General features: G+C 46.4%; 1 protein-coding gene across 1 annotated transcript in view; it reads left to right on the top strand.

Moving 5' to 3' along the window:
• The first annotated feature begins 4249 nt into the window (after positions 1-4249).
• RSF1 (remodeling and spacing factor 1) overlaps positions 4250-24234 on the top strand; it is a 31375-nt gene continuing 11390 nt past the window's right edge. Inside the window, exons 1-10 of the mRNA XM_057408539.1 lie at positions 4250-4416; positions 9620-9712; positions 10338-10543; positions 11217-11374; positions 15046-16772; positions 17544-17741; positions 18914-19018; positions 20568-20647; positions 22040-22094; positions 22911-23020. Of these exons, the coding sequence (XP_057264522.1) occupies positions 9656-9712; positions 10338-10543; positions 11217-11374; positions 15046-16772; positions 17544-17741; positions 18914-19018; positions 20568-20647; positions 22040-22094; positions 22911-23020 (2696 nt within the window). The 5' untranslated portion in view covers positions 4250-4416; positions 9620-9655. The remainder of the gene's footprint in view (positions 4417-9619; positions 9713-10337; positions 10544-11216; positions 11375-15045; positions 16773-17543; positions 17742-18913; positions 19019-20567; positions 20648-22039; positions 22095-22910; positions 23021-24234) is intronic.

The raw sequence follows: 24234 nt of genomic DNA, 5'->3' as shown, positions 1-24234 counted from the left end.
TTAGGGTCACATCCTGCTTGCAGCAAGGACCGATGCAGTGAAGTCTGCAGGTCTCGTAGCCAGGTCTGTTAGGTTGGCAACACAACTTACTACATGGGTTGGAAAAGTCTTTTAGGTCCCAGAGTCGAGCACTGTCCATGTTGGACACAACTAATTCACATGTGGCAGTGAAAGATGTGGTGTGATGGGATCCCTGCATGGGGATGGGTTTATCAGCATGATTCAGGTCTTAAGATTGCTGAATAATGATTAGTGGCATGTGCTCTAGATGGTCCAGGTAAGCAGGGACTCTTCTCATAGGTATTTAATCACTTAAGTGATGTAAAGGTACTTGGGTATAGGTATGAAAATGATGTAGCTGCTGAGCATTCAAATTTCAGAGTACTTCCGTGGGATATCAGTGTCATTGCAATGTGAGCGTGGTTTGTTTGTTTTTCCATGCCTGCCAAAATCTTTCTAGGAACAGGATATAAAAGTGCTACTTGGTGACTTGTTCTCTCTGTTTTGATCTGGGCTTTGATGACAGCATGTTTGATTGCTCTTTTCATTCACTCGGGAGCCAGAGCCGTTACATTTTTATCCCTTTCCTGTGTGTCTTTTTGTGGGCACACAACTTGGGAGGATGATGATACTCATCAAGTGACTCAGCTAGAAAATAAGCTCTTGAAATTGTCCTTTAGAACAGGAACTACTGCTCTTTCTTGCTGGGAAACGCTACAGGCGTCAAATCCTTCAGGTTCTTTCTGTGCCAAGCTTCCTGTGTGAATGTGGGGCTCCTTGTCACAGTTGTCAGAGGGCCACTGCAACTTCTTGTCCGGTTCTTACTTAGAGGTTTTGTCCTTCCATTGATTTATCATGCCAAGTTTATACCAAGGCCATCATATGCTGGAGGGACGGGATGGGATCCAGAAGGGATGGACAGGCTGAAGAGGTGGGACTGTGTGAACCTCATGGAGTTCAACAAGGTTCTCCCCTGGGTCGGGGCAATCCCAGCACAAACCCAGGCTGGGGGAGACTGGATGGAGCAGCCTGAGGAGAAGGACTTGGGGTGCTGGCTGAGGAGAAGCTCCCCATGACCCGGCTTCAGTGAGCGCTTGAGCCCAGAACCCCCCCCCCCCGTGTGCTGGGCTGCACCCCCAGAGCGTGAGCAGCAGCTCAGGGAGGGGATCCTGCCCCTCTGCTGTGTGAAGGGGAGACCCCCCTGCAGCCCTGATCCAGCTCTGGGGCAGCAGCACAAGAGGGATGTGGAGCTGTTGGAGTGAGGCCAGAGGAGGCCATGGAGCTGCTGCGAGGGCTGGAGCAGCTCTGCTCTGGAGCCAGGCTGAGAGAGCTGGGCTGGGGCAGCCTGGAGAAGAGAAGGCTCCTGAAGGGGAGACCTGAGAGCAGCTCCAGTGCCTGAAGGGGCTGCAGGAAAGCTGGAGAGGGGCTTGGGACAAGGGCCTGTAGGGACAGGCCAAGGGGAATGGCTTGAACCTGCCCGAGGGGAGACTGAGATGAGCTCTTAGGCAGAAGCTCTTCCCTGTGAGGGTGCTGAGGTGCTGGCACAGGGTGCCCAGAGAAGCTGTGGCTGCCCCATCCCTGGCAGTGTTCAAGGCCAGGTTGGACACAGGGCCTTGGAGCAAGCTGCTCTAGTGGAAGGGGTCCCTGCCCGTGGCAGGGGTTGGAACTGGATGAGCTTTAAGATCCCTTCCAACCCAAACCACTCTCTGATTCTTTGCTCTTCCCCTCTGTATCCAGCACTCCAGCTCTTCTCTGATATGTAGGTTTTCATTCATAATCACTTTCCAAATACCAAGTTCCCCCAGTCCTTCCTCCAGCCCCAGGGCTCTTTGTCACCTGCATGTTCTGGTTTTGTGCTCCTTCACTTCAGTCCTGTTTTAGTGTTCAGCTGTGAAACTGTTCATTTTGGCAGGGCAGATAAATAGAGGTGAAACGGGGTCATGGTTCTGTGGATGGTGCCCACAATCAGGTCTCTAATCTGTGGTTGTGCAGGTGTTCAAGTTACAGCTTTTCTAAGCAGATGTTGGGATTTCCATGTGTTCACACTTCATTTCAATTTTCAGCCATTCCCAAATTTCTGAGAAGTGGGGCTGCTGCATGGGACATTCCCTGGAATGCTGCAGTACCTGGAATAGTACTCAAAGGGTGTTGGATGAAGCTACGTAAGAGCTGCCCTTCAGGAAAATGCAGGACTCCAGCTGGCTGAACTCCACCAGAAGCCTTATCATGGTACCTACAGTGACTCATCCCATCTGACTCATGCCTCTTCCTCGGAAAGGCTGTCTTTGGGTATCTCACAGATGGCACCATGGTGTGGTTATATCTGATCCTTTGAAACAGCTTTTCTTTGCAAGTAATGTTTGTATGTGTTATTATCCCTTAGCACAATGTCCTGGTGTTTTCTGCACCACTTAGGTGTATTCTCTCAAGGTTTTAGAGAGCTGCTGTGTTACAACCCAGAGATGAAGGGTTCATATCGGTTTGAGACTATCACTCGGATTTAGAGGGGTTTATGTGCTTTCCATGACACTGTTTTGACCACAACCTTTGCAGAATGGCTCTTGGGCAAGAAAGGGTCCATGTGTTGTTCCTTCCCTTATGTGAGATCTAAAAGAAGGCACAATGTGATGAAGTTCTTACAACAGTTCCTGAAGTGAGTGATGCAGGTCCCACTGGAACAAGGATGACACTTCACAAAGGAGATGTAGTCTGTTTGATTTAAACAACTCAACCCCAAAGCAGTTATATCTCCCATTTGTTACCTTTGGTGTGTTACAAGTTGGATTGGAAGTGTTGTAATGATTCTTCTTTTGTCCCACTTCAGTGAGCTCTTGTCAAGAATTCTCTCTACATCCTGAACAAAAGTAAGTTAAAGTTATGCAGGTTCAGTGTTAGGCAGTGTTCAAAGCCAAGTTGGACACAGGGGCTTGGAGCAAGCTGCTCTAGTGGAAGGTGTCCCTGCCCATGGCAGAGGTTGGAACTGGGTGAGCAGTCCCTTCAACTCAAACCAGTCTGGGATTCAATGATGGAAACACGAAGGTGAATTTAAGTTAAATATTGAATAGATTCACACAGATACTCAAATATTGAATAGAACAGTAAAAGAAATGGCATCTCGGTAACATTTAGGGTCCCAGCTCTTTATTCTGTGTCAAGAAACGCTCATGGGCCATCAGAAAAGCCATCGTAGGTTATATGATCATAAATTCTGATCATAAAAGTCCTTGGCTTTACAGCTTTGAAAGTGTGTTTGCACAGAGGGATGGAAATGCTTTGAGAAAATAAAGATACATGCAAAGAGCAGAGAAAGATACTTGAAAAGTTCATTTCTTCAAGCGTCTCCTCAACAAATGACAAATGAGGATGCTCCTGGCAGTGGGCACATAGAGTTGCATTAGTAATAACTGGGTTTGTGTTTTTCAAAGGTCATGCTGCTCACTAGCTTCTAGAATTGATGTTCTGCGAGTTTGCCACTTGGTGGTGCCAGATTGATTCATAAATCACAGATGTGAGCTGCGAGGAGACGGTGAAGCTGTATCTGAGGAGCGTACACAGAGGGAGGTACAATTTGGGTGGGAAACGTTGATTCTGTGATGGTGCTGACGCAGTCGTACTCTGCAGCAGCTCTTTCCTCCATCCCTCAACCCCATATCTCCAGGCCTTAATCTGTCCCTGCAGTACTTACAGAGTAAGTATTTAGGATAAAGCTTCTGGAGTGTTTCAAGCAGAGGTTGGATTCAGTTATGTCTTGGTTGTGGGGCAGAAGACGGCTTTGGGTTTATGGGGGCAGCTGCAAGCGTGTTGCTTGTGGTAGTACTTTTGTAGGTGGCTTCACTGGTATAGTTCTTGTCCAGTTGGTTGAATTCTGCCACAACTTGTACATCTTTATCATTCATACTTATTTCCTTGATATAAGGAAGGACGCTGATCATCGTAAGTGCAAATCCAATGGGATTAAATTAACCTTCCCCCATCCCTCAGTTGTGGGGATGCTTTTCAGCAGAGCTCAAGTCACTCTGTTCGATCAGAATGTCTCTGTCACAGTGTTTTGGTGTTATTGGTGTTTAGCATTGAAGTGTATTTGCACCAGCCTTCATAACGTCTTTGTTTTTTCTCTCTCTTTCTCTCAATGCTGCAGTTCCAAAAGAATTGGTGGAGCTTCACTTGAAACTGATGAGAAAGATTGGCAAGTCTGTCACAGCAGACAGATGGGAAAAATATTTGATCAAGGTACAATGTGCACGTTGGATGATACTGCAATGCTGGAGTGTGGTTGGGATGACCTATGAATGAGCCTTGGGCTGTGTCGTGGTCAACACTGTGCAAGCCCAGGTGTTAGTTGTGGAAGATCCCAGCTTAACTTTGAGTAACCAGACAGTATTTCTGCATGTGCAAGAGTGGACACCTTCATACCTGGTAGTAAAATACTTCTTTGAGCATTAAGACCCTAAATAAGGAGGTTTTGTAGCCTGCAAACTAAGTCTAGCAGAGATTTACACAGTAACAATTCACTTGTCTATCAGTCATCTGGCTATGATTTTAGTACTGTGATTTGGTTGGTATTTACCCAGGAACTCACCACACAGGTTTTGCAGCATGTGTTAATAATAAATGAAAGTATTGTGGTGATTGATATCTGTGCACTCAAAAGGATGAAAATGTAGTTATGTATCTATAAATCCAGCATCCCCTTGTTTTGTATTGGGAGTTTAATTGTGGCTCTGCCACTGATGGCACTTTACACGCATAGTTTTCAGTTTAAAGTGTTTACAGTACTTCAGAAAATAGAAATAGATACTCAAAATTAACGGGTTACCATTTCCCCCTTGGGTATGTTCTATATGTCTTTTAATCCACAAAAACATAGTCTTAGTATTGTCTGTGCAGCCATGATTGTGTCTTACTTAGAAACACAGCATTATGGTAAGACCGATGGCACAGATAATGGTAAGTGGCAAATCCAGGTGCCTTTTGGTCCCTTAAGTGCTGTCTCTAAGTTTTACAGAGCCAGGGATTCATCTTGAGGCTCATGCAGTGTTAAGATGGTGATGCTTTTAGGACTGGGATTATGTCAGGAATTAACCTTCTGAAGGGCCTGGGGTTAAATGTAACCTCTTAACCAGTTGTAAAGCATTCATAATGATGTTTTAGAAGAATAATGTAATAATTTATGTAACTTGTGTGTACTTCACATATTACTGCAGTTACTGAATTGTGTTGAATTCCTTAATACACTAAAAAGCCATTGCAGCAAGCTGAGAAAAACAGAGTCTGACATATGTCGTCTGCTGAAGCAACTTAGCGCTTGTGTGGTGAGCAGAAAGCAGAGGGATAAACCAAGGTTACAAGGGCAAATCTTCCTTCAGCAGGCACTGAAAGGATGGGAAGTGGTGAGGAAACCCTCCCAACTCCCCTGTGAAGACCAAGTAAGAAATTCCACTTCATTTAACAGTCTCCAGAGCTAACTTGAAGCTTAGTCTAGGCAGTGGTTCAAAGAAACATTGAAGAACAAAGGAATTTGAATGTAGCTAGAGAGGTTTGCTAATGTTGTCCTCATTTCAAAGGGATATAACTAAATTAGAAAACCAATGGAGTATTGGGAAAAGCCACAAAAACCGATCCGTTGGGACCCATTGTGGAACCATTGGGAGCACTTTCCTAGATGCCTGCAGGTTGCTCACTGTATTATTGACATACTCTAATGTTGACCTGCTTTTCCTTTGCTAAAACCCACTAATGTGTTGCTTTGATAAAACCGGGGTTGATACATTCTATGTGTGACTGGTTTTGTGTCTTAAGGTGGAAACTTTAAATGCAGAGCATTCAAATTTACATGCTCTTCATATTTATGCACATAAATAGTATTAATATGGGGCTTATATACCAGCTCTTTATAGATATGCTTCATTTGACTGCCATGCTTGCGAAGAGCATGATAAAAACAATGTTTCTAAGCTGTGGCTGGTATTTTGACTGATGACTGCATGTTAGGGTAGGAAGGGAACACTGCAGCTGAGTCTTCTGATGGTGAACCACCCAGCTTGGCTCACCAGCATCCACACAAGTCTTGTTTGGAAGAAGATGGCTCTAGGATCTAAATGAGCTGTACTTACAATAATATAAAATGCTTATCAAGCAGCTTGGAAGAAAATAGCTCTTCTCCTCTGTGCAAGGAGTGTGTATGGGCATATCTTTTCAAGACTAGGTTGGACGAAGACTTGGGTGATATGGTTTAGTGTGAGGTGTCCCTGCCCATGGCAGGGGGGTTGGAACTTGATCTTAAGGTCCTTTCCAACCCTAACTGTTCTATGATTCTCTGATTCTCTGTGGGGCTGAGGTAGAGAAGTGGCTTCTCCTAAACATGTGAACAGTGAAGAGGAACTGTTCAGTTGAGCTCTTCTTTGGGAAATGAGCAGTTGAGCTAATTCAGGTTGTGCTGTCTCCAGGCAAAAGGCCTTACAGAGGGCTGGAGCAGCTCTGCTCTGGAGCCAGGCTGAGAGAGCTGGGCTGGGGCAGCCTGGAGAAGAGAAGGCTCCTGAAGGGGAGACCTGAGAGCAGCTCCAGTGCCTGAAGGGGCTGCAGGAAAGCTGGAGAGGGGCTTTGGACAAGGGCCTGTAGGGCCAGGCCAAGGGGAATGGCTTTAACCTGCCCGAGGGGAGACTGAGATGAGCTCTTAGGCAGAAGCTCTTCCCTGTGAGGGTGCTGAGGCGCTGGCACAGGGTGCCCAGAGAAGCTGTGGCTGCCCCATCCCTGTCAGTGTTCAAGGCCAGGTTGGACACAGGGGCTTGGAGCAAGCTGCTCTAGTGGAAGGTGTCCCTGCCCGTGGCAGGGGTTGGAACTGGGTGAGCTTTAAGGTCCCTTCCAACACAAACCAGTCTGGGATTCTGTGACTTGGCCTTTGTCAAGCATATCCTGCAGTTTTATACAGATGAGGTTTACGTGGACTGCTCCATGGCACATTCAGCCCCAAAACTGGCACGTTTTGAGCACAATGTCTTTTCTGGCTGTTAAAATTCAGGTGCCTGTAGTCCCACCCAGGCCTTGCTGGTTTTGCTCTTTACATTGAACATTAGGAACATGGCAATAGTGTCAGATGCCATCGTAGCTGCTTTGGAAATACCCTGAGAGGTGTTTCAGGTTCTCTTTAGCTGGATGGGATGGCTTTGACCACTCCTTAGTGTGCAGAAGCTCATGCAAGCAGCAGCTCTTTACCACTGTGAGAAGTCCCCTCTCTGAAGGCAGAGATTAACATGTCATCAGAGCCTGACTCAGTGAGATCCATAGTTCAGGGTTGTGACAGTGCTTGTCAGGAGGAAGCACAATCATCTGGGGTTTAATTGTCAAAACGTAGTCTTTTCAGGTTGAACAGATGCTTCAGCAGCTCTGATGCCTCTGAGCTTCTGCTTTGACAGCCACACACTTCCACTGCATGTGAAACTTCTCATTGCTTTCATACTTGATGAGTGAGTAATGAGCAGTGACTGGCACATGCCCTCAGCAAGGGATTGATATACAGCTCCCAGTGTTCCTCATGTTACACAGCTGAGAATGAGACTGAAAGCAGAGTAACCCCATTTTGTGAGTGAGGAGGGATTGTTTCTTGCTGTCAGCATTGGCTTTGCATTGGAGAAGTGCTCACATAAGGCTCTTTTGGTGCAGGAAACATGGCCCTCCAGCAGGATTCACTGTGACCTGAGAGCACTCTTCACAGTTCTCTGTAGGCCATAGTTTAAAGTCAGAGCATGATTTATGGTGTGGGTGAGCTGATCTGAGTGCAGGCTTACCCATGGGTCACTGAAGAAAAGGTGCTGGTACTAAGGCTAGCAGAGGGTAGGTAGCACAGCCTTGGGGTTATAGCCCACATGGAGTTTTACAACGTGAATCAACTGAGCTCTACTGGTGGGTGAAATTTAGGGTTATTTCGGCAGCTGTGTCCAGAGAAAGGTGCTTTCAGGTGTGATTTACAGGTTTCCAGGTAGCTTAGTGGCTGTATCTTGTGTTTAATAATCTTTTAGTGGTTGGGAGACCACAGCCTTGACTGAGTCCATCAGGCAGGGCCTTACTTCCTTGCAGGCTGAAGGGCAGCAGCAGCAGCAGCTCGTGTGCTAATCTGAACAGTCATTCAATAGAAGCATTTGAGAATAATCTTCACTGGAGATTGATCAGCTTTTGCCTCCTTCCAACTGGTGTTTCCCCTGGAATAGCCTCGCCAATAGCCTCAACTGCTGAACAGCTCTTCCCTGTTCATGTCTGAATTGTTTAGGAGGAGAGGGGAATTCCTTCTGCACCATGACTGCTGGAGCTTCTGCTGAGTCAATCTGCTTGTACTCTCCTGCCACTTTTTTTGTTTGGTTTTTCCTTATATTGGTGTCATTGAATTTATTTGCTTGAAGTAAACAGAAATTGGCCACGCTTCTCACTCTACAAGTGCCTGACAGGAGGATGGAGCCAGGAGGGGCTGGGCTCTGCTCCCAAGGAACAAGGGATGGGACAAGAGGAACCGGCCTCAAGCTGCACCAGGGCAGGTTTAGATGGAGCTGAGGAACAATTCCTGCCCCAGAGGGTGCTCAGGCATTGGAACAGGCTGCCCAGGGCAGGGCTGCAGTCACCGGCCCTGCAAGTGTTCACACAGCGTGGAGACGAGGCCTCAGTGCCATGGGGCAGTGGTGGCCTTGGCAGTACTGGGGTGAAAGTTGGACTGGATGAGCTTAAAGGGCTTTTCCAACCCAGTTGATTCTCTGATGATTCTGTACATTAAAATATTGATCAAGCAGCTTGAACCCTGGTTTATTTTCTAAAGAATCATAATTCCACAGTGCAGAGTGAGTGTCAGTGGCATTTATCTGCAGTAGAGGGATAGGGCTCAGGTGGCCCAAGACTCACTGAGTGCCATAAAGACGTGTAATAAGAAATGTCTACTCAAGAGAGTTTCTCTTCTAAATAGACAAGTCAGAAATAAAAGAATAGGAGCTTTGGCACAGCAAAGACAAGCATATCTTCCTGGTTCAGAGCTGTGCTGCCTAATTTCAGAGCTTTAAAGAGCCTGGTGGTGATCACAGAATCATAGAATCATAGAATAGTTTGGGTTGGAAAGGACCTTAAGATCATCCAGTTCCAAACCCCCTGCCATGGGCAAGGGACACCTCACACTAAACCATGGCACCCAAGGCTCTGTCCAGCCTGGCCTTAAACACTGCCAGGGATGGAGCATTCACAACTTCCCTGGGCAACCCATTCCAGTGCCTCAGCACCCTCACAGTAAAGAACTTCCTCCTTCTATCCAATCTAAACTTCCCCTGTTTCAGTTTTAACCCGTTACCCCTTGTCCTATCACTACAGTCCCTAATGAAGAGTCCCTCCCCAGCATCCCTATAGGCCCCCTTCAGATACTGGAAGGCTGCTATGAGCAGCTATGATCAGAGCCTCAATGATCTATTCTCTCATGGAGACTCATAAGTGCTTGCCAAACAACCCCACTTTTGTTTTCTTTGAGGCTTTCTGGCCTGCTGTCTGAAGAGCTCATGTGTAATTGTTACTGAAACATGGTACTGTTAATACAAAAGCTTAAAGTTGCTTTCCTCCACTAACCCTGGCACTGTTGTGATTTTGTTTGTGACAGATATGCCAAGAATTCAACAGCACGTGGGCTTGGGAGATGGAAAAAAAAGGATACCTGGAAATGAGCGTTGAATGCAAACTGGGGATTCTGAAGGTACTCATTCATCAGCTGAGGTGCTGAAGGACTTCTGCCTTGCTCACTTAAATATCTTGGAGCTTTGGCTTTCTCACTCACTTCAACAGCTTGCATATTTAGCTTGACTGAGCCATAAGTAGATACATTAAATATAGATCTCCTCTTGTGCCAGGCATCAGATTCATCCGAGTGGAATAGGCCCAAAGAACACTGCATATTTTTTGCCCTCTGTATGGAAGCTGGTTTGCACTCACTGTTCTGTCAGCATCTCTGTGCCTGTGCAGTGCACTTGAAGATGTTCATTAGCTTGTTGAGTTCCAAAGCCAAAGATGGGCCTTCCAAGTCCTGAGGAAGCTCTCAGGGTTGCTTCCAAGTTTGGGGATATGGCTCGTTGTAGAATGAGATTATTTGGAGTAGGAAAAAGAAAACAGTTACAAATACACTTTCTAAGCTGGAAAAATAAACCCAAACCCCAAAACTTCTTTCATTTCAAACCAGCATGGTCTGGAAAACACCCCCCTGATAGCTCAAACTCACAGATATGATAGAAAGAGACCTAAAAAGAAGCTCCAAATGACTGATTTTCTTATTTCTGTCTGTATTTTGACATTTGAGCAGTCTCCCTCATCTCTCCCTTTCCCAGTATCTCTGTGAATGTCAGTTTGATGATAACCTCAAGTTCAAGAATATCATTAATGAGGAGGATGCTGACGCCATGCGCCTTCAGCCCATCGGTCGTGACAAGGATGGCCTCATGTACTGGTATCAGCTGGATCAAGAGCATAACGTCAGGATGTACATAGAAGAGCAGGATGACCAGGATGGATCCACTTGGAAGTGCATTGTTAGGTATTCCTTTTTTATTTCCCCTTTAGTTTTCCTTATTTGATAGGGATTTTCAGCCATTTGTGACTGTCTCAGAAATCTGTGGTAATAACTCCATTTCTCATGGAGCAGGATTCCTGACGGTGGGATTCTCTGCCTTCACATGTATGTGTTGGTAACAGCCAATGTGTAATGTGTTCCTGCTTAAGGTATAAAGGAGATATGGAAGGGCAGCAGGATACAGGAGAAGCTCCTGGCAGCTTCTCACAGCAGCCACCGCTGTAGTCCCCTGCTTTTGGAAATGTCACTTGAATGATGTGGTTGTTCCTGTTGGAGCAGAAAACTGCAAATTCCTCTCCACTGAGAGGGCAAAAGCAACTGGAAAGCAGTCAGTGAGGATGGGTAAGAGGATAATACAGAAAAGAATAGTAGCAGCTCACATCCAGACTTGAGAGGGCTTTAGCTGAGATGGAAAAGGTCCTTCCCCCAAAGGAGTTTCATTTTGGTATGGATAAACTGGGAGGCTTCTGACTATGAAGGATCAGCCACTGGTGGGACAGGCGTTTTGCTGTGGTTGTGTATTTAGTTTTCAGGGCAGGGCTCAATTAAGCAGATGGTGTTTGTTTATTTGTTATGAATCCCTTTGGGCTGAGCAAGTGGCTTATCAGATAATATGGGGTTTAATTTTGTCATCTAGGAACCGCAATGAGCTCGCTGAGACCCTGGAGCTGCTGAAGGCACAGATTGATCCTGCCCTGTTGAAACCCAGCAATGCTCAGCAGGAGAATTCATCCCGTGAAAGCCCCAGCATAGAAGATGAAGACACCAAAAAGGGTGCAGAAGCATCTACACAAGGTTTTCTGCCTTCTTTTCTCAAGTTTTCAGTGTTGTGCTATGGCAATGTAAAGAGTTCTCAACTTCCTGAAAAGTTGCTGTGTTAGAGCAGGACTTGTTAAAGAAAATCAACCCACAGAACCTGTTTCTGTTCAAAGTAAATCCAGTAAATCACCAGGTTGGAAAAGCCCTTTAAGCTCATCCAGTCCAAGCATTCCCCAGCACTGCCAAGGCCACCACTGCCCCATGGCACTGAGGCCTCGTCTCCACGGTGTGTGAACACTTGCAGGGCCGGTGACTGCAGCCCTGCCCTGGGCAGCCTGTTCCAATGCCTGAGCACCCTCTGGGGCAGGAATTGTTCCTCAGCTCCATCTAAACCTGCCCTGGTGCAGCTTGAGGCCGGTTCCTCTTGTCCCATCCCTTGTTCCTTGGGAGCAGAGCCCAGCCCCTCCTGGCTCCATCCTCCTGTCAGGCACTTGTAGGCAGTGATCGGGTCCCCCCTGAGCCTTCTCTTCTCCACACTGAACCCCCAGGTCCCTCAGCCCTTCCCCATCACACGTGTGCTCCAGGCCCTTCAGCTCCGTTGCCCTTCAGTATTGAGTACTTTGAAATGATAAATATTTCTGCAGGGTATTTCATGCATATTTAGGCTCAGGCGTTTATTTATGAGGAGTATTTTATTTTTGCTGTACGTGCTCATCATTGTATGTTTTTGGGGGGGCATTGAACTATTGCCAAACTTTACATGTTCTAGCAACATTAAAACTTAAAAAGAAAAATACCTTTGTGCAATGCCATGTTTGAAATCAAGACATCATTGGGTGCACTGCTTCCTTTTCCTTTTGAGTTTGAATCAAGAAAATACAGGTTATATCCTCCAGTGTTTCACAGTCAACATGATTTTTCAAGAATCATAGAATCACAGAACGGTTTGGGTTGGAAAGGACCTTAAGATCATCCAGTTCCAACCCCTGCCACGGGCAGGGACACCTTCCACTAGAGCAGCTTGCTCCAAGCCCCTGTGTCCAACCTGGCCTTGAACACTGCCAGGGATGGGGCAGCCACAGCTTCCCTGGGCAACCCATTCCAGTGCCTCACCACCCTCACAGTAAAGAACTTCTTATATCCAATCTAAACTTCCCCTGTTTCAGTTTGAACCCGTTACCCCTTGTCCTATCACTACAGTCCCTATTGAGGAGTCCCTCCCCAGCATCCCTATAGGCCCACTTCACACACTGGAAGCTGCTCTGAGGTCTCCACGCAGCTTCTCTTCTCCAGGCTCAACAGCCCCAACTTCCTCAGCCTGTCTTCATACAGAAGCTGCTCCAGCCCCAATCATCCTCATGGCCTCCTCTGGACTTGCTCCAACAGCTCCATGTCCTTCTTATGTTGAGGACTCCAGAACTCAACATGAGTTTAATTGTAATGATTTAAAATACTCAAATGTTTTAGAAGTGAAGTGGTCCTTGGCTTTCGCCCCTGCATTGCTGTTATTAGCAAAGAACCTTTATTCCTTCTTTATTATAATGTCATTGCACATACATATTAATGGGCCTAATTTGTTGCTGTGTGCGTTGCTTTTAGCAAGGATTTGTCAACCTGAAGTACTTTATTTTGCAAGATGTGCTCTGTTCTCAGGTTATGGAAAGCTAAAAGCTGCTTATCCAAAGTAACTCCACCCCAGTTACAACCTGGTGTTACCAAAATGCAAGATGTTTTCACAATCAGAGAGAAGAATTAAGGATTTCAGTGTGTTAGGATGTGTTCCTTCTAAACCTAAGTTAATTTGGTATATGAAATTAGCCAAAGCCTGTCTTGGTTCTGGGTATCAAAGGGAAAGGCTTGCTATTTTATTCTCATTCTTTCTAACAAACAGTGTAGAGCAGAAGAAATAAAACATCTAGGTAACACTGAAGTGGTTGTGGAAGCATTAAAAGACTAATGTAGAAATGGCAGGGAATTGGGATGCGCTCCAGCAGGTTTCTTTTCCAGTCTAAGGCTTTTCCAGTGTGTTACTCTGCATTTAAGTGACAACACAACCTGTGTGGTTACCAACACTGCAGAATGAATTCCAAGTACTGATCTTGCCTGTGTCTCACATCATGTTGATGCAGAATCACTCCTGGGCACTGGTCCCGTGTATGGAATGAATGATGAAGTGATGGATACATGCACAGTCACAAAGCACTGCTCAGAGCCTCTCAGTTGAGAAGCTTTAGTGTTTCTTCCTAGTAGTCCAAACACCTCACACAAAGCTCTTCCATGGTACAGTGGAAACCTACTGGAAGTCCTGATACCCGTTTGATCTTTCCACTTCCTAGATCATAGAATCAGAATGGTTTGGGTTGGAAAGGACCTTAAGGTCATCCAGTTCCAACCCTCTGCCATGGACAGGGACACCTCGCACTAAACCATGTTACCCAAGACTCCATAGTGTTAAAGCAGGAAGATCAACTGACCCAATGCTTGCATCTGCTTTACCAGCCTGAGGAATCGGCTCAAGTGGTGCTGAGAGGCCTTGTGCACCAGCTAAGTCAGTTTGTGTGTCTGAAACGCTTTATGAACAGTTTGGGGAGTTAAACTGTAGCCTGTGGCTGTTTAACTGCGGACAACTACAGCTGTTGAGTTTTGGTGTAGAGGAGATTTGGGATTCTGGTGCTCCTTGATGAAGTTTGGGAGAAAGCCTGAGGTGAAGGGAAGAAATGGTTGAACAGAATTGAGGAAGAAGTACATGAAAAGAGGGTGGAAGAAGTTGGACACAGAAAAATGACCTCAATTCTCACCATTACGGACAAATGGCTTTAAAGAGGCAGTTTTTGTGTTACAAGGGATCAGAGCGGGAAGCACTCCTCTGAAAGGGAAAAGACCAGCTTTGAGCCTTCGGACTGTTTCCGCTCCGGGTTTCATCTTCCACTGCTGTGCTGGCTGCTGAGACTTACATGAATGCATGCTTTGTATTTGAAAATGTTACCAGCTCTATTCTTCCTCCCTACACATAGAATCCAGACTGGTTTGGGTAGGAAAGGACCTAAAGCTCATCCAGTTCCAGCCCAATGCCACGGGCAGGGACCCCTTCCACTAGAGCAGCTTGCTCCAAGCCCCTGTGTCCAACCTGCCCTTGAACACTGCCAGGGATGGGGCAGCCACAGCTTCTCTGGGCACCCTGTGCCAGCGCCTCAGCACCCTCACAGGGAAGAGCTTCTGCCTAAGAGCTCACCTTGGACAGTTGAATGTCTTCTCTTTTCTCTGAACGGCTCGGGGCTGATTTCCATGTGGAATTTCACTTGAAGACCATGGATTCCTCCACCACGTTCTAGTTTGTGAATGAATTCAAGCTGATGCTCCACGTGTCCCTTTTGTGTACCCTCTGAAACCATTGCGCGAGTGTTGAAAGAACTGGGATGGCTGTTTAAAGAAGGTTAAATGCAGAATTCTGCTGCTAGCTTCTGCAATTTCGGTTTATTTTGGTGTATAATTAAGCTGAACTGTGATTCTATAGCTAAAAATTCACATCCCATTCATTTAATGACAGTGTTAGACCGGGCAGACCCCTGGGTATTCAATGAGAGAAGATTCATTGAGGGGGGGGTGTCTATTGTTGGGTGTTTTATATCTGCCTTGGTTTTGATGGGTGCTCTTTGTGACCCTGTAGGTCCTGTGGGTGATTCATAGTTGTTTTTCTCTGTCAACAGAAAATCAAGTGAAAATCAAAGAAGAGAAAGAAGAGGTAGAGGAACAGGTGATGGAATCAGAAACACTCCCTCTTCCTGCGCTCAAAGAAGATGAAAACACCCTGAAAATGGAGAAAGTGGAAGAAAAAGAAATCATCAAGTTGCCAGTAATAGTAAAATTAGAGAAGGCTTCAGAATACGCTGAAGAAAAGCAAACTGTCAAAGAGGAAAGTGACTCCTTCAAAGAAAACGTCAAGCCCGTTAAAGCCGAGGTGAAGGAGAACAAAATAGAGTCAAAAGACTTAAAAGAAGTCAAAAGCTGCACGGATAAAATGGCAGTGCACGAGCCTGAGAGGTTAGAATTTTGTGTTAATGTCAAAACTCCCCAAGAAATAGTGGAGAAGTCAGTGGAAGAAAGTGAGAAGCTGAAAAATGACCAGCAGGCCAAAATACCGCTTAAGAAGCGAGAGATCAAGCTGACGGATGACTATGACAGTCCAATCAAGGGGCCTCTGTGTAAGTGTGTGACTCCAACAAAGGATGTCTTGAAGGAAGAAGGGAAACCTGAAGAAGAAGCTTTTAAGAGAGTCCCTACAATCACTGCTTTATGTCCTGATGGGAAAGTGCTGGTGAATGGAGAGGTGAGCTGCGAAAAGCTAACCCCAAGCGTCATACAGAATAACAAGCCGGAGCACTCTGCTGGTGCAAAGGAAGAGAGCAGCTCCTTGAAGGAGAAAAATGGGAAGAGTGGGGAAAAGGGGTCAGAGTCCCTGAATTCTGTTAGTAGAATCATCAAAACGGGTGAAGTGGAGAAGAACGCAGTGGCTGTGCCGAAGGAGATCGGGGCTGCGGGCTCCGAGGCTTCTAATCAGAAAGTGCCTTTAAAGGAGGAATCGAGTCCTGCGGAGAAGGAGCCCCCTGACAGCACAGCCACTGACGTGGTAGTGGAAGAGCCTTTGAACCCTGAAGCCTGTGCCAAACCAAGTGAAGAGAAACCAGCCACAAACATCAAGCAGGAGAGACTCTCGCCACCCAAAGAATGCTTAGAGAAGGTAGAGAAGTCCCCACCTGCATCTGCTGCTGCAGAGCTGCCCAACCCAGCACTAACTGATGAAGAGCCTTTGAAAGGGAAAGGTGAGTCTGAAGAGAGAGCTGCCTCTCCAAAAGCTGCTGCCACACCCCCTGCGCCTGCTTCTCCTGCTGCTTTAGAGAGCTCTGGTTTGGAAAAGGAGGGCTCTGAAAGTAAAACGCCTCAACCTGAGCAGAGCAAAGAGGAAAGATCCAGCCCTGAAAAACAAGAGGAGGAGCCAGAAGCTGCCAAGCCAGAGCCACATAGATCAGATGATGCCCATGCTTCGAGTCTAGAAGACTCCTCGGAGAGTAAAAAGGATGCTCCAGTTCCTAAAAGCAAGTTTAAATATAAGCTAGTGTCTGAAGAAGAAAGCTGCACGACAGATAACAAAGAAATCACTTCTGAAAGGCAGAAAGAAGGGATTAAATTAACCATCAGGATCTCCAGTCGGAAGAGGAAGGCAGAAACGCCGCCAGAAGAGGTCAGCATCGGCCGCACGTTGAGGAGATCTCCAAGGATATCCAAGCCCACTCCAAAGGTTGTGGAGACTCGGGATCAGAAGGCGGACAAAAAGCGACAGGAGGAGGAGGAGGAGAAACCTGCAGCAGCACAAAAACCGGAACGGAAAGAAGATGCAAAGAAACAAGAGAAGGAATCAAATTCCAAGGTTAACAAGGTAATACCTTGTTTTGTTACCCGGCAGTAAAGAACACCCCGAGGCTTACCTGTAAGAATATGCACTTACGTAGGAGTATTGAGGATTATGTTCCTTTTGTGAGCTTTAGAAGGAAAGTAGCTTTGCACTCCAGTTAGTGGAGTCAGCCATAGCATCATAGAATCATAGGGTGGTTTGGGTTGGAAGGGACCTTAAAGCTCATCCAGCTCCCACCTCTGCCACGGGCAGGGACCCCTTCCACTAGAGCAGCTTGCTCCAAGCCCCTGTGTCCAACCTGGCCTTGAACACTGCCAGGGATGGGGCAGCCACAGCTTCTCTGGGCACCCTGTGCCAGCGCCTCAGCATCCTTAATGTAAAGAATTTGTTCCTTATATCTAACCTGAACTTCCCCTGTTTCAGTTTGAACCCATCACCCCTTGTCCTATCACTACAGTCCCTAATGAAGAGTCCCTCTCCAACATCCTTGCAGCCCCCTTCAGACCCTGGAAGCTGCTCTGAGGTCTCCACACAGCTTCTCTTCTCCAGCCCCAACTTTCTCAGCCTGTCTTCTTATGGAAGATGCTCCTTGAGAGTTTCTTCCTGCAGGGAGATAGGAATTTCTCTCCGTGCATTACCGGGTTGCATTTGAAGGCTCTTTGACAAGACACTTTGTGCAGTGCTCTGTGCTAAATTCAGCTATTGTGATGGAAATGAATCTGTTCGGTGTAGACACAAGTATCGTATGTGATCTGTGAGAGCTTCCTTCGTGCTTCCCTTTGCTGTGTCTCGTAGAGAAGCAAAGTTCGGTGGACGGGTACGAGGACACGCGGCCGGTGGAAATACTCAAGCAACGATGAAAGCGAGGCCTCAGAGAGTGAAAAAAACTCGGAGGAGGAGGAGGAAGAGGAAGAGGAGGAGGAAGAAGAAGCTGCCCCTGCTGATGACGATGAGCCGTGCAAGAAGTGTGGCCTTCCCAATCACCCTGAGCTGGTAGGCTTCTGGGGCGAGCTGCTGTCGGGTGATGTGTGGATGTGGTGGATTGGATTTGGTGGTGTCGAAGGGGCATCGTTCTCTGGCGCGTGGCTCTTGAGAGAATCCTCTCTAGGTTTTAGGTGGTAAACTCCTGGTAATAAATGAGTTTGCCTTTAATAAGAAGGGATTTATTCTGATTATCACCTCTCAATTGTTGTCTTTTGTGACATGTAACACAATTTAATCCATTGAGAATTAGCCTGGGTGAGGCTTTGAGCTTGTGCCTCTCAAGTGAACGCAGGGGAGACAACATCAAAAAGCCCAGCAGTGTAAAAGTGTGTCCTTTCTAGTGTCTTCTGACATGGTCACAGCTCCATAGTCATCTGCATTGGATAGAGCTGCACGTCACCCTGGCTACTGGGTACAGCAAAACCCCATACAGGAAGAGCACCGTGAGCTTTCACTCTTCCTGGTACACGTTTCTCATTCATCAGTGGTAGCCATCATCACAAATTCCTCTGTTCACCTGGGAAATCCTAATGTCCTGCTATAAATCCACAAAACAAGCCTACTCTGAGGGGTGTGACAGATATCCTAGCATAGCTGAGACAAGGTTTCACCTTTAGGAGTTAGACATAAATAGTATATACTCACACAGCTTATACCAGCTTAAATGGAAAGGGATGTCTCCAGTTATACCCAGGTAAATATGAACTTCCGTAGTTGCCTGGTTCTTTATGCCCCTACTTTGTCTCTACTGTCGAGGACATAAAATCATCCTGACTTGAGGAATAACCAGGTTTCCTTTGTGTGGATATGAGTGCACAGGGAAAACAGTTCATACCGCTTCGTGTCCAGATGGAGTTTTCCACTTCATCTGGGATCTTGAAAGTATTACCACATTCCATGCCATGCTACAATCTACATAGTCCAGTAGTACTAAGTGCCTGAGAACACATAAGCAGAGGAAATCTGGTGTTAAAATGGAAAACTGTGATACATAAACTGCCCCATAAAACCCACTCCCGGCCCTGGAAGCCTCCAGTGAGAGGTGATACAGGATTCTGGGAGGTTTTGGTGCAGTCCAAGCTATTTATGAAGTGCTTCTGTGTTGGCTGCAGAAGTGGTTCTGGAGCTCGTTACATGTTGTGGATGCCAAAAGATGCTCATGGCTCGTTTTGTTTCCACAGATTTTGTTGTGTGACTCCTGTGACAGTGGGTACCACACAGCCTGCCTTCGCCCTCCCTTGATGATCATCCCTGATGGAGAGTGGTTCTGCCCACCCTGCCAGCATGTATGGTTCCTGTTCAGCTTCACTCTTCTGCTCTTCAGCTTTTATCTGTCTTCTGTTAAAACATAGGTGGTGATGAGTGGTGGGGATGGTGATGTTAGAGAATCACAGAATGGTTTGGGTTCGAGGGGACCTTAAAGCTCATCCAGTTTCCAACCCCTGTCACGGGCAGGGACACCTTCCACTGGAGCAGCTTGCTCCAAGCCCCTGTGTCCAACCTGGCCTTGAACACTGGCAGGGATGGGGCAGTCACAGCTTCCATCTTGCCCATTATTAAACCTGACTTCTGTGAGGTGGTTTTCCCTTCCCTTTCATTTTCTGCTCGTGGTGACTGTGGTGCTGATGGGAATTTCCAACCACGCTGGTCTTCTCCCATCTTTGGCTCAGTGGCCAAAGCAAGCAGCTCTTTCTCAGTGCCGGTCCTTCTTCAGAGACATATGCTCAGGAGCTGGGTAAAGAAAGCTGCTGTTTCTAATGAGTCTCACAGCCTAGTTTGCCTCTGCTGGCAAAGCCTAAATTGTCCTTGTCAAGTAACGCACAAGCATGAACATGTTCTTGAAGGTTAGAAATTGCTTCTGCCAAAAGATAATAGGTGCATGGGTCTGGTTTCATTTAAAGGACATCTAAGCCAGCCAGACTTGCAGGGGTAAGGCAGGGAGTGTGTGTTCCTGTTCTTGGTAAATTGATGGAGAACCATTGATGCACATGTTCAGAGTAATCTGCCTGATTCCCAAACCCCTTTCCTTGCTTTTAGGAAGATCCCTTGCCAAAAGCCCTGTAAAAAGCCACACTGGACGTGACACGATGTGGTGCCACCGAGCAGTGATTTTTAGTTGTATTTAGGAGAAGTTTAAGTAATGATAATCTTAACTGTATAATAGTGTTTTCTTTACCCAGTTTGGGATGGCAGCTGGTAGTTAGAGCATCTCCCTGCTCTGTTGGTGTTTAGTGATTTTTAAGAGGAGAAATGACAGGTTTGTAAAAGCATGAAGATCATCCTTGGAAAGGGTACGATGAGGGCATTAACATGGAACAAAAGACAGTTTGTCCATGAAAAGTCACTTTCATACTCAAGGACCCATATATAAAGTGGTGTAGTAAGATATTTGGTAACAAAAGGACCCTGAAGTGTATTTTCACTTTTTATTGTGCTGTCCACAGTCTCTTGTGTTCTCCAAAGATTAAGATAAGGGCCAAACAGGTACCACTGTGTGTGCATGTTATGTATGGCTATGAAATCCTCTGTGCCAAAGCTGTAAATACCAACAAAAATGAGGTGCTGATTTAGAAGTGTTGATTCCAAACCTCTTGCTTTAGGCACATTGCTTCTGACAGTAAATGCCAGTTACTGGGAGGATGCATGGCTGTAGCAGCTCATGGTGGAGCATAAGTGCTTTAGGGAGATGGTCTTTGTTGTCCTCATCGAAGAGGTGCCTCCAGGGTAGCAAAGAACTCACCCTTCTTCCAGATGAATATAGAAGTAGTGACTGAGCCATCTGAACATGAAAACAGTTGGTATGAACGAAACTCATATTGTGTTTAAATCCCTCAGAAATTACTCTGTGAGAAGTTGGAAGAACAATTACAAGATCTGGACGTGGTCTTAAAGAAGAAGGAGCGTGCGGAGCGCAGGTACTGGTGTGTGGTTGTGTTGACAGCGAGTGCTCTGCAGAGGGGTGGTAATACCTGAATGAGCTGTGTGAAACAGCTGGGAAGTGGTAAGGCCAGGTTTGACTTCCCACTCGGTGGTGGTGGTGCAGTGCTGGGAATAGGCCCAATAATTGGGAAAAACAAGCAAATACATTTGTATTTAAGTTTGTTTAAGGTGCCAGAACACGAATTTGGCTTTCTCATACCTGTAGGTAACTGGTTCAGCTGCATGTGTCAGTTATATTGTCAGCCCAGTGTACAGCTCCTGCTGTAAGCAAAGTTAAGTCATAGAGTCATAGAACCCCAGACTGCTGTGGGTTGAAGGGACCTTACAGCTCATCCAGTTCCAACCCCTGCCACGGGCAGGGACCCCTTCCATAGAGCAGCTTGCTCCAAGCCCCATCCAAAGTCCCAGCTTTGCTACAAAGATCCAGATTAATGTGGGGGTTGAGTCTTTTTGCTTTAGATTCTGTTAAACTTTGCCAAGTTGACAAGATTCTGCAGTTGCTGTAGTCCCATCTGTCATCATAGCTGTTTCCAAAGCAGCTTGACTTGATCTTTGTTCAGACTCTTCTCCTCTGGCAAAGAATTGCTACATAGGCCCTTATTTCATAGACTCATGTAAGGGTTTGGGTTGGAAGGGACCTTAAAGATCATTCAGTTCCAACCCCCCCCTCCCAGGACAAGTTTGTTCCCTGGTGTTTCTGGAATTGATTGTTCCTGCCCAGGTCTAAAACCTGGCACGTGTCCATTTGGAATTGCATCCTGTCATTTTTCCAGATCAGTGTGATTTTCAGTTCCCGTTTTATCTTTCAGTGCCTCCAAAGTTATAGAATCCCAGCCTGGCTTGGGTTGGAAGGGACCTTAAAGCTTATCCAGCTCCAACCCCTGCCACGGGCAGGGACCCCTTCCACTAGAGCAGCTTGCTCCAAGCCCCTGTGTCCAACCTGGCCTTGAACACTGCTAGGGATGGGGCAGCCACAGCTTCTCTGGGCACCCTGTGCCAGCACCTTGGCACCCTCAGAGTCTAGTTGGTCGTGGTTATGGATCTGACCACATAATCTTGATCACAACATTACTGTCTTTCAGTTGTTTTATTGCCTTTTACACCTCACTTCGATCACTTCTGTGTTGGCTGCAATCTTCAAGTACTGTTTGTCAGAACTCTGTGGAATCTCCCACATTATGCAGGCAGGAAAAAGTAATCATAGGAGATTTAGCACATAATTCCAACTAAAATAACTGATTTCAGTTGGAACATCCTCTTGGGATGCTTCTGCCTAGAGATAGCACGAGCTTCAAACAGTGCTAATTACAGCATTATTTGATATATCTACAGTCTGTAAGCTCATTTTCCCTTTTCCTCTCCTAAAGGAAAGAGCGGTTGGTCTACGTGGGGATCAGTATTGAGAACATCATCCCACCTCAGGTAAGTTACTGTGTCTGTGTCAGAGTATTGGTTTATATCCCAAGTTTCTCAGGGCAGCCGTTCCTCAGTGGTGCATTACGAGGTGATGTAGCATCTTGGGAAGAAAAATCCATCTCTATGGAGGTCAGAACTAACTGTAGTCCCTTTGGTTTAGATTGAATTTAGCTGAGAAACCAAGGGAGCTTCGTGGTGTGTGTTAGAGCCAACTGGTGCCCCGCAGAGTCCTCTGTCAGTGGAGGATACAGAATCACCTCCCTGCCCATGGCAGGTCTATAGGTTATAAAGGTGGGATTGCATTTATTTAACCCTGGTGTTTGCTGTGTAATTATCCAGGTCTAATTCTCATGGAATGGATGGGAACAAATGTTCCTGGCTTGTGATTCCCAGGGAATATGCCGTGTGTATTAGAAGCGTAACGTTTGCCTCCCTCAAATGTGGATTGAACTCGTGGTTATAAACATTTAGGGGTTTATTAACATGCTTTTATAGGGTTTCCATTTACAGAAGAGGAAATCTGGGTTTATTCACGTGGAAAACAGCTTCTTCTCACTTCTTAGACACATTTTAAAGTGATTCACTTGAAGTCTTTGCCAGAGGCCTTTGTCTGAAGTGACAGAAACTGTTCTTTGCATGAGAGCTCAAACTGAGACTGCGTTTTGGTTTAAACATAGACTTTCCACTCCAATTGGCTGTAATAAAGCTAACTTTCTCCCCCTGATGGATCATAGGAATTATCCCTATCATGAGCTCAGGCACAGTGGGTGTGGAGGGAGGGGGGAGATGAAGCTTTTTGACCCTTGTGTCTTATGTGAACAGGAGCCAGAAATACCCGAAGGTCACGAAGAGAAGAAGAAAGATTCCAAAAAGCCCAAATCAAAGCTGCTTGAAAGGAGATCCACCCGAACCCGCAAGTGCATAAGCTACAGGTCAGCACCTTGTAGAGCAAAGAAAGTCAAACTTGGTTTCTTTATAAGCACTGCTTCACCTGCACGCTGGTACATCTAAAGGAGAGGCCCAACTAAAGGGGGTTTTGTTCTTTCCTCTCAATGCTGGTTAAGGTTAATGGTTGCAAAAGCATCTGAGGTGCTGTAGCAAAGGCATGAGGTAGGAAAAGAAATGCATGTGGTGCTTTGCTCAGGAATACTGGAGAAGGTTTGGGTGTTGCTGCAGTTCCTGCAGTAAGTTAAAGCAGGTGAATCAAATCTCTCCTTTTGGTTGAAAGGGAAACTTATGCTTGTGTCTAAAAACCTTAAATTCCTCTTTCCAACCCCCCCTTAGGGCTTTTTGACATAGAAGCATAGACTGGTTTGGGTTGGAAAGGACCTTAAGATCATCCAGTTTCATCCCCCTGCCATGGGCAGGGAAACCACACACTAGACCATGTCACCCAAGGCTCTGTCCAGCATGAAAGTGGCATGAAACAGAACGTGCAGTGATGAGACAGTTCATCTAAAAATGGTCTGTACCTGTTTAGAGGAACTGTGATAGTAAAAATGCAGTTAGTAAATGAAAATTCCAGGATATTGGAACAGGTCCCAGATTGGAAGGGACTTCAGGGATCATCTGCTCCAACCATTCGAGGCAAAGCATGACCTAGACTAGGTGTCCCAGCACCCTGTCCAGCCCAGTCTTAACAGTGCCCAGCACTGGGGAGTCACCACTTCCCTGGGGACATGATTCCAGCAGCTGGTTGTCCTCAGTGTGGAAAATTTCCCTCTTGTGTCCAGTGGGAATCTCCCCAGCAATAAGTCGTGCCCATCACCCCTTGTCTTCTCCACGGGACTCCTTGTCAAAAGGGAGTCTCCATCTTCTTTGTAGCCATCCTTTAACTCCTGGCACATGGATCAGGCCTCCCTGAGCCTTCTCTTTTCCAGCTGAACAGTCCCAGCTTCCTCAGCCTTTCCTCAGTGCTGCCCAGCCCTTGGATCATCTTTGCGGCCCTTCTCTGGCCCCTCTCCAGCCCATCCACACCTGTTTTGTGCAGCAGGACCAAAACTGAACACAGTATTCCAGGGGTGGAAAACTGACAAGCACTGAGCACAGTGAGACAAGGACATCTTTATCTCTGCTGGTGATGTCCTTGTTGATGTTTCCCAGCATTCTGTTGCCTTTGCTGCATCTGCTCACTGTTCACTCCTAT

This window comes from Pezoporus wallicus, unplaced genomic scaffold (genome assembly GCF_028554395.1).
Source record: "Pezoporus wallicus isolate ANWC-B61680 ecotype Strahan unplaced genomic scaffold, APGP_CSIRO_Pwel_v1 contig_7461, whole genome shotgun sequence".
Taxonomy (NCBI): domain Eukaryota; kingdom Metazoa; phylum Chordata; class Aves; order Psittaciformes; family Psittacidae; genus Pezoporus; species Pezoporus wallicus.
The sequence above is the reverse complement of the archived record's forward strand: the minus strand, read 5'-3'. Positions and strand labels throughout refer to the sequence as shown.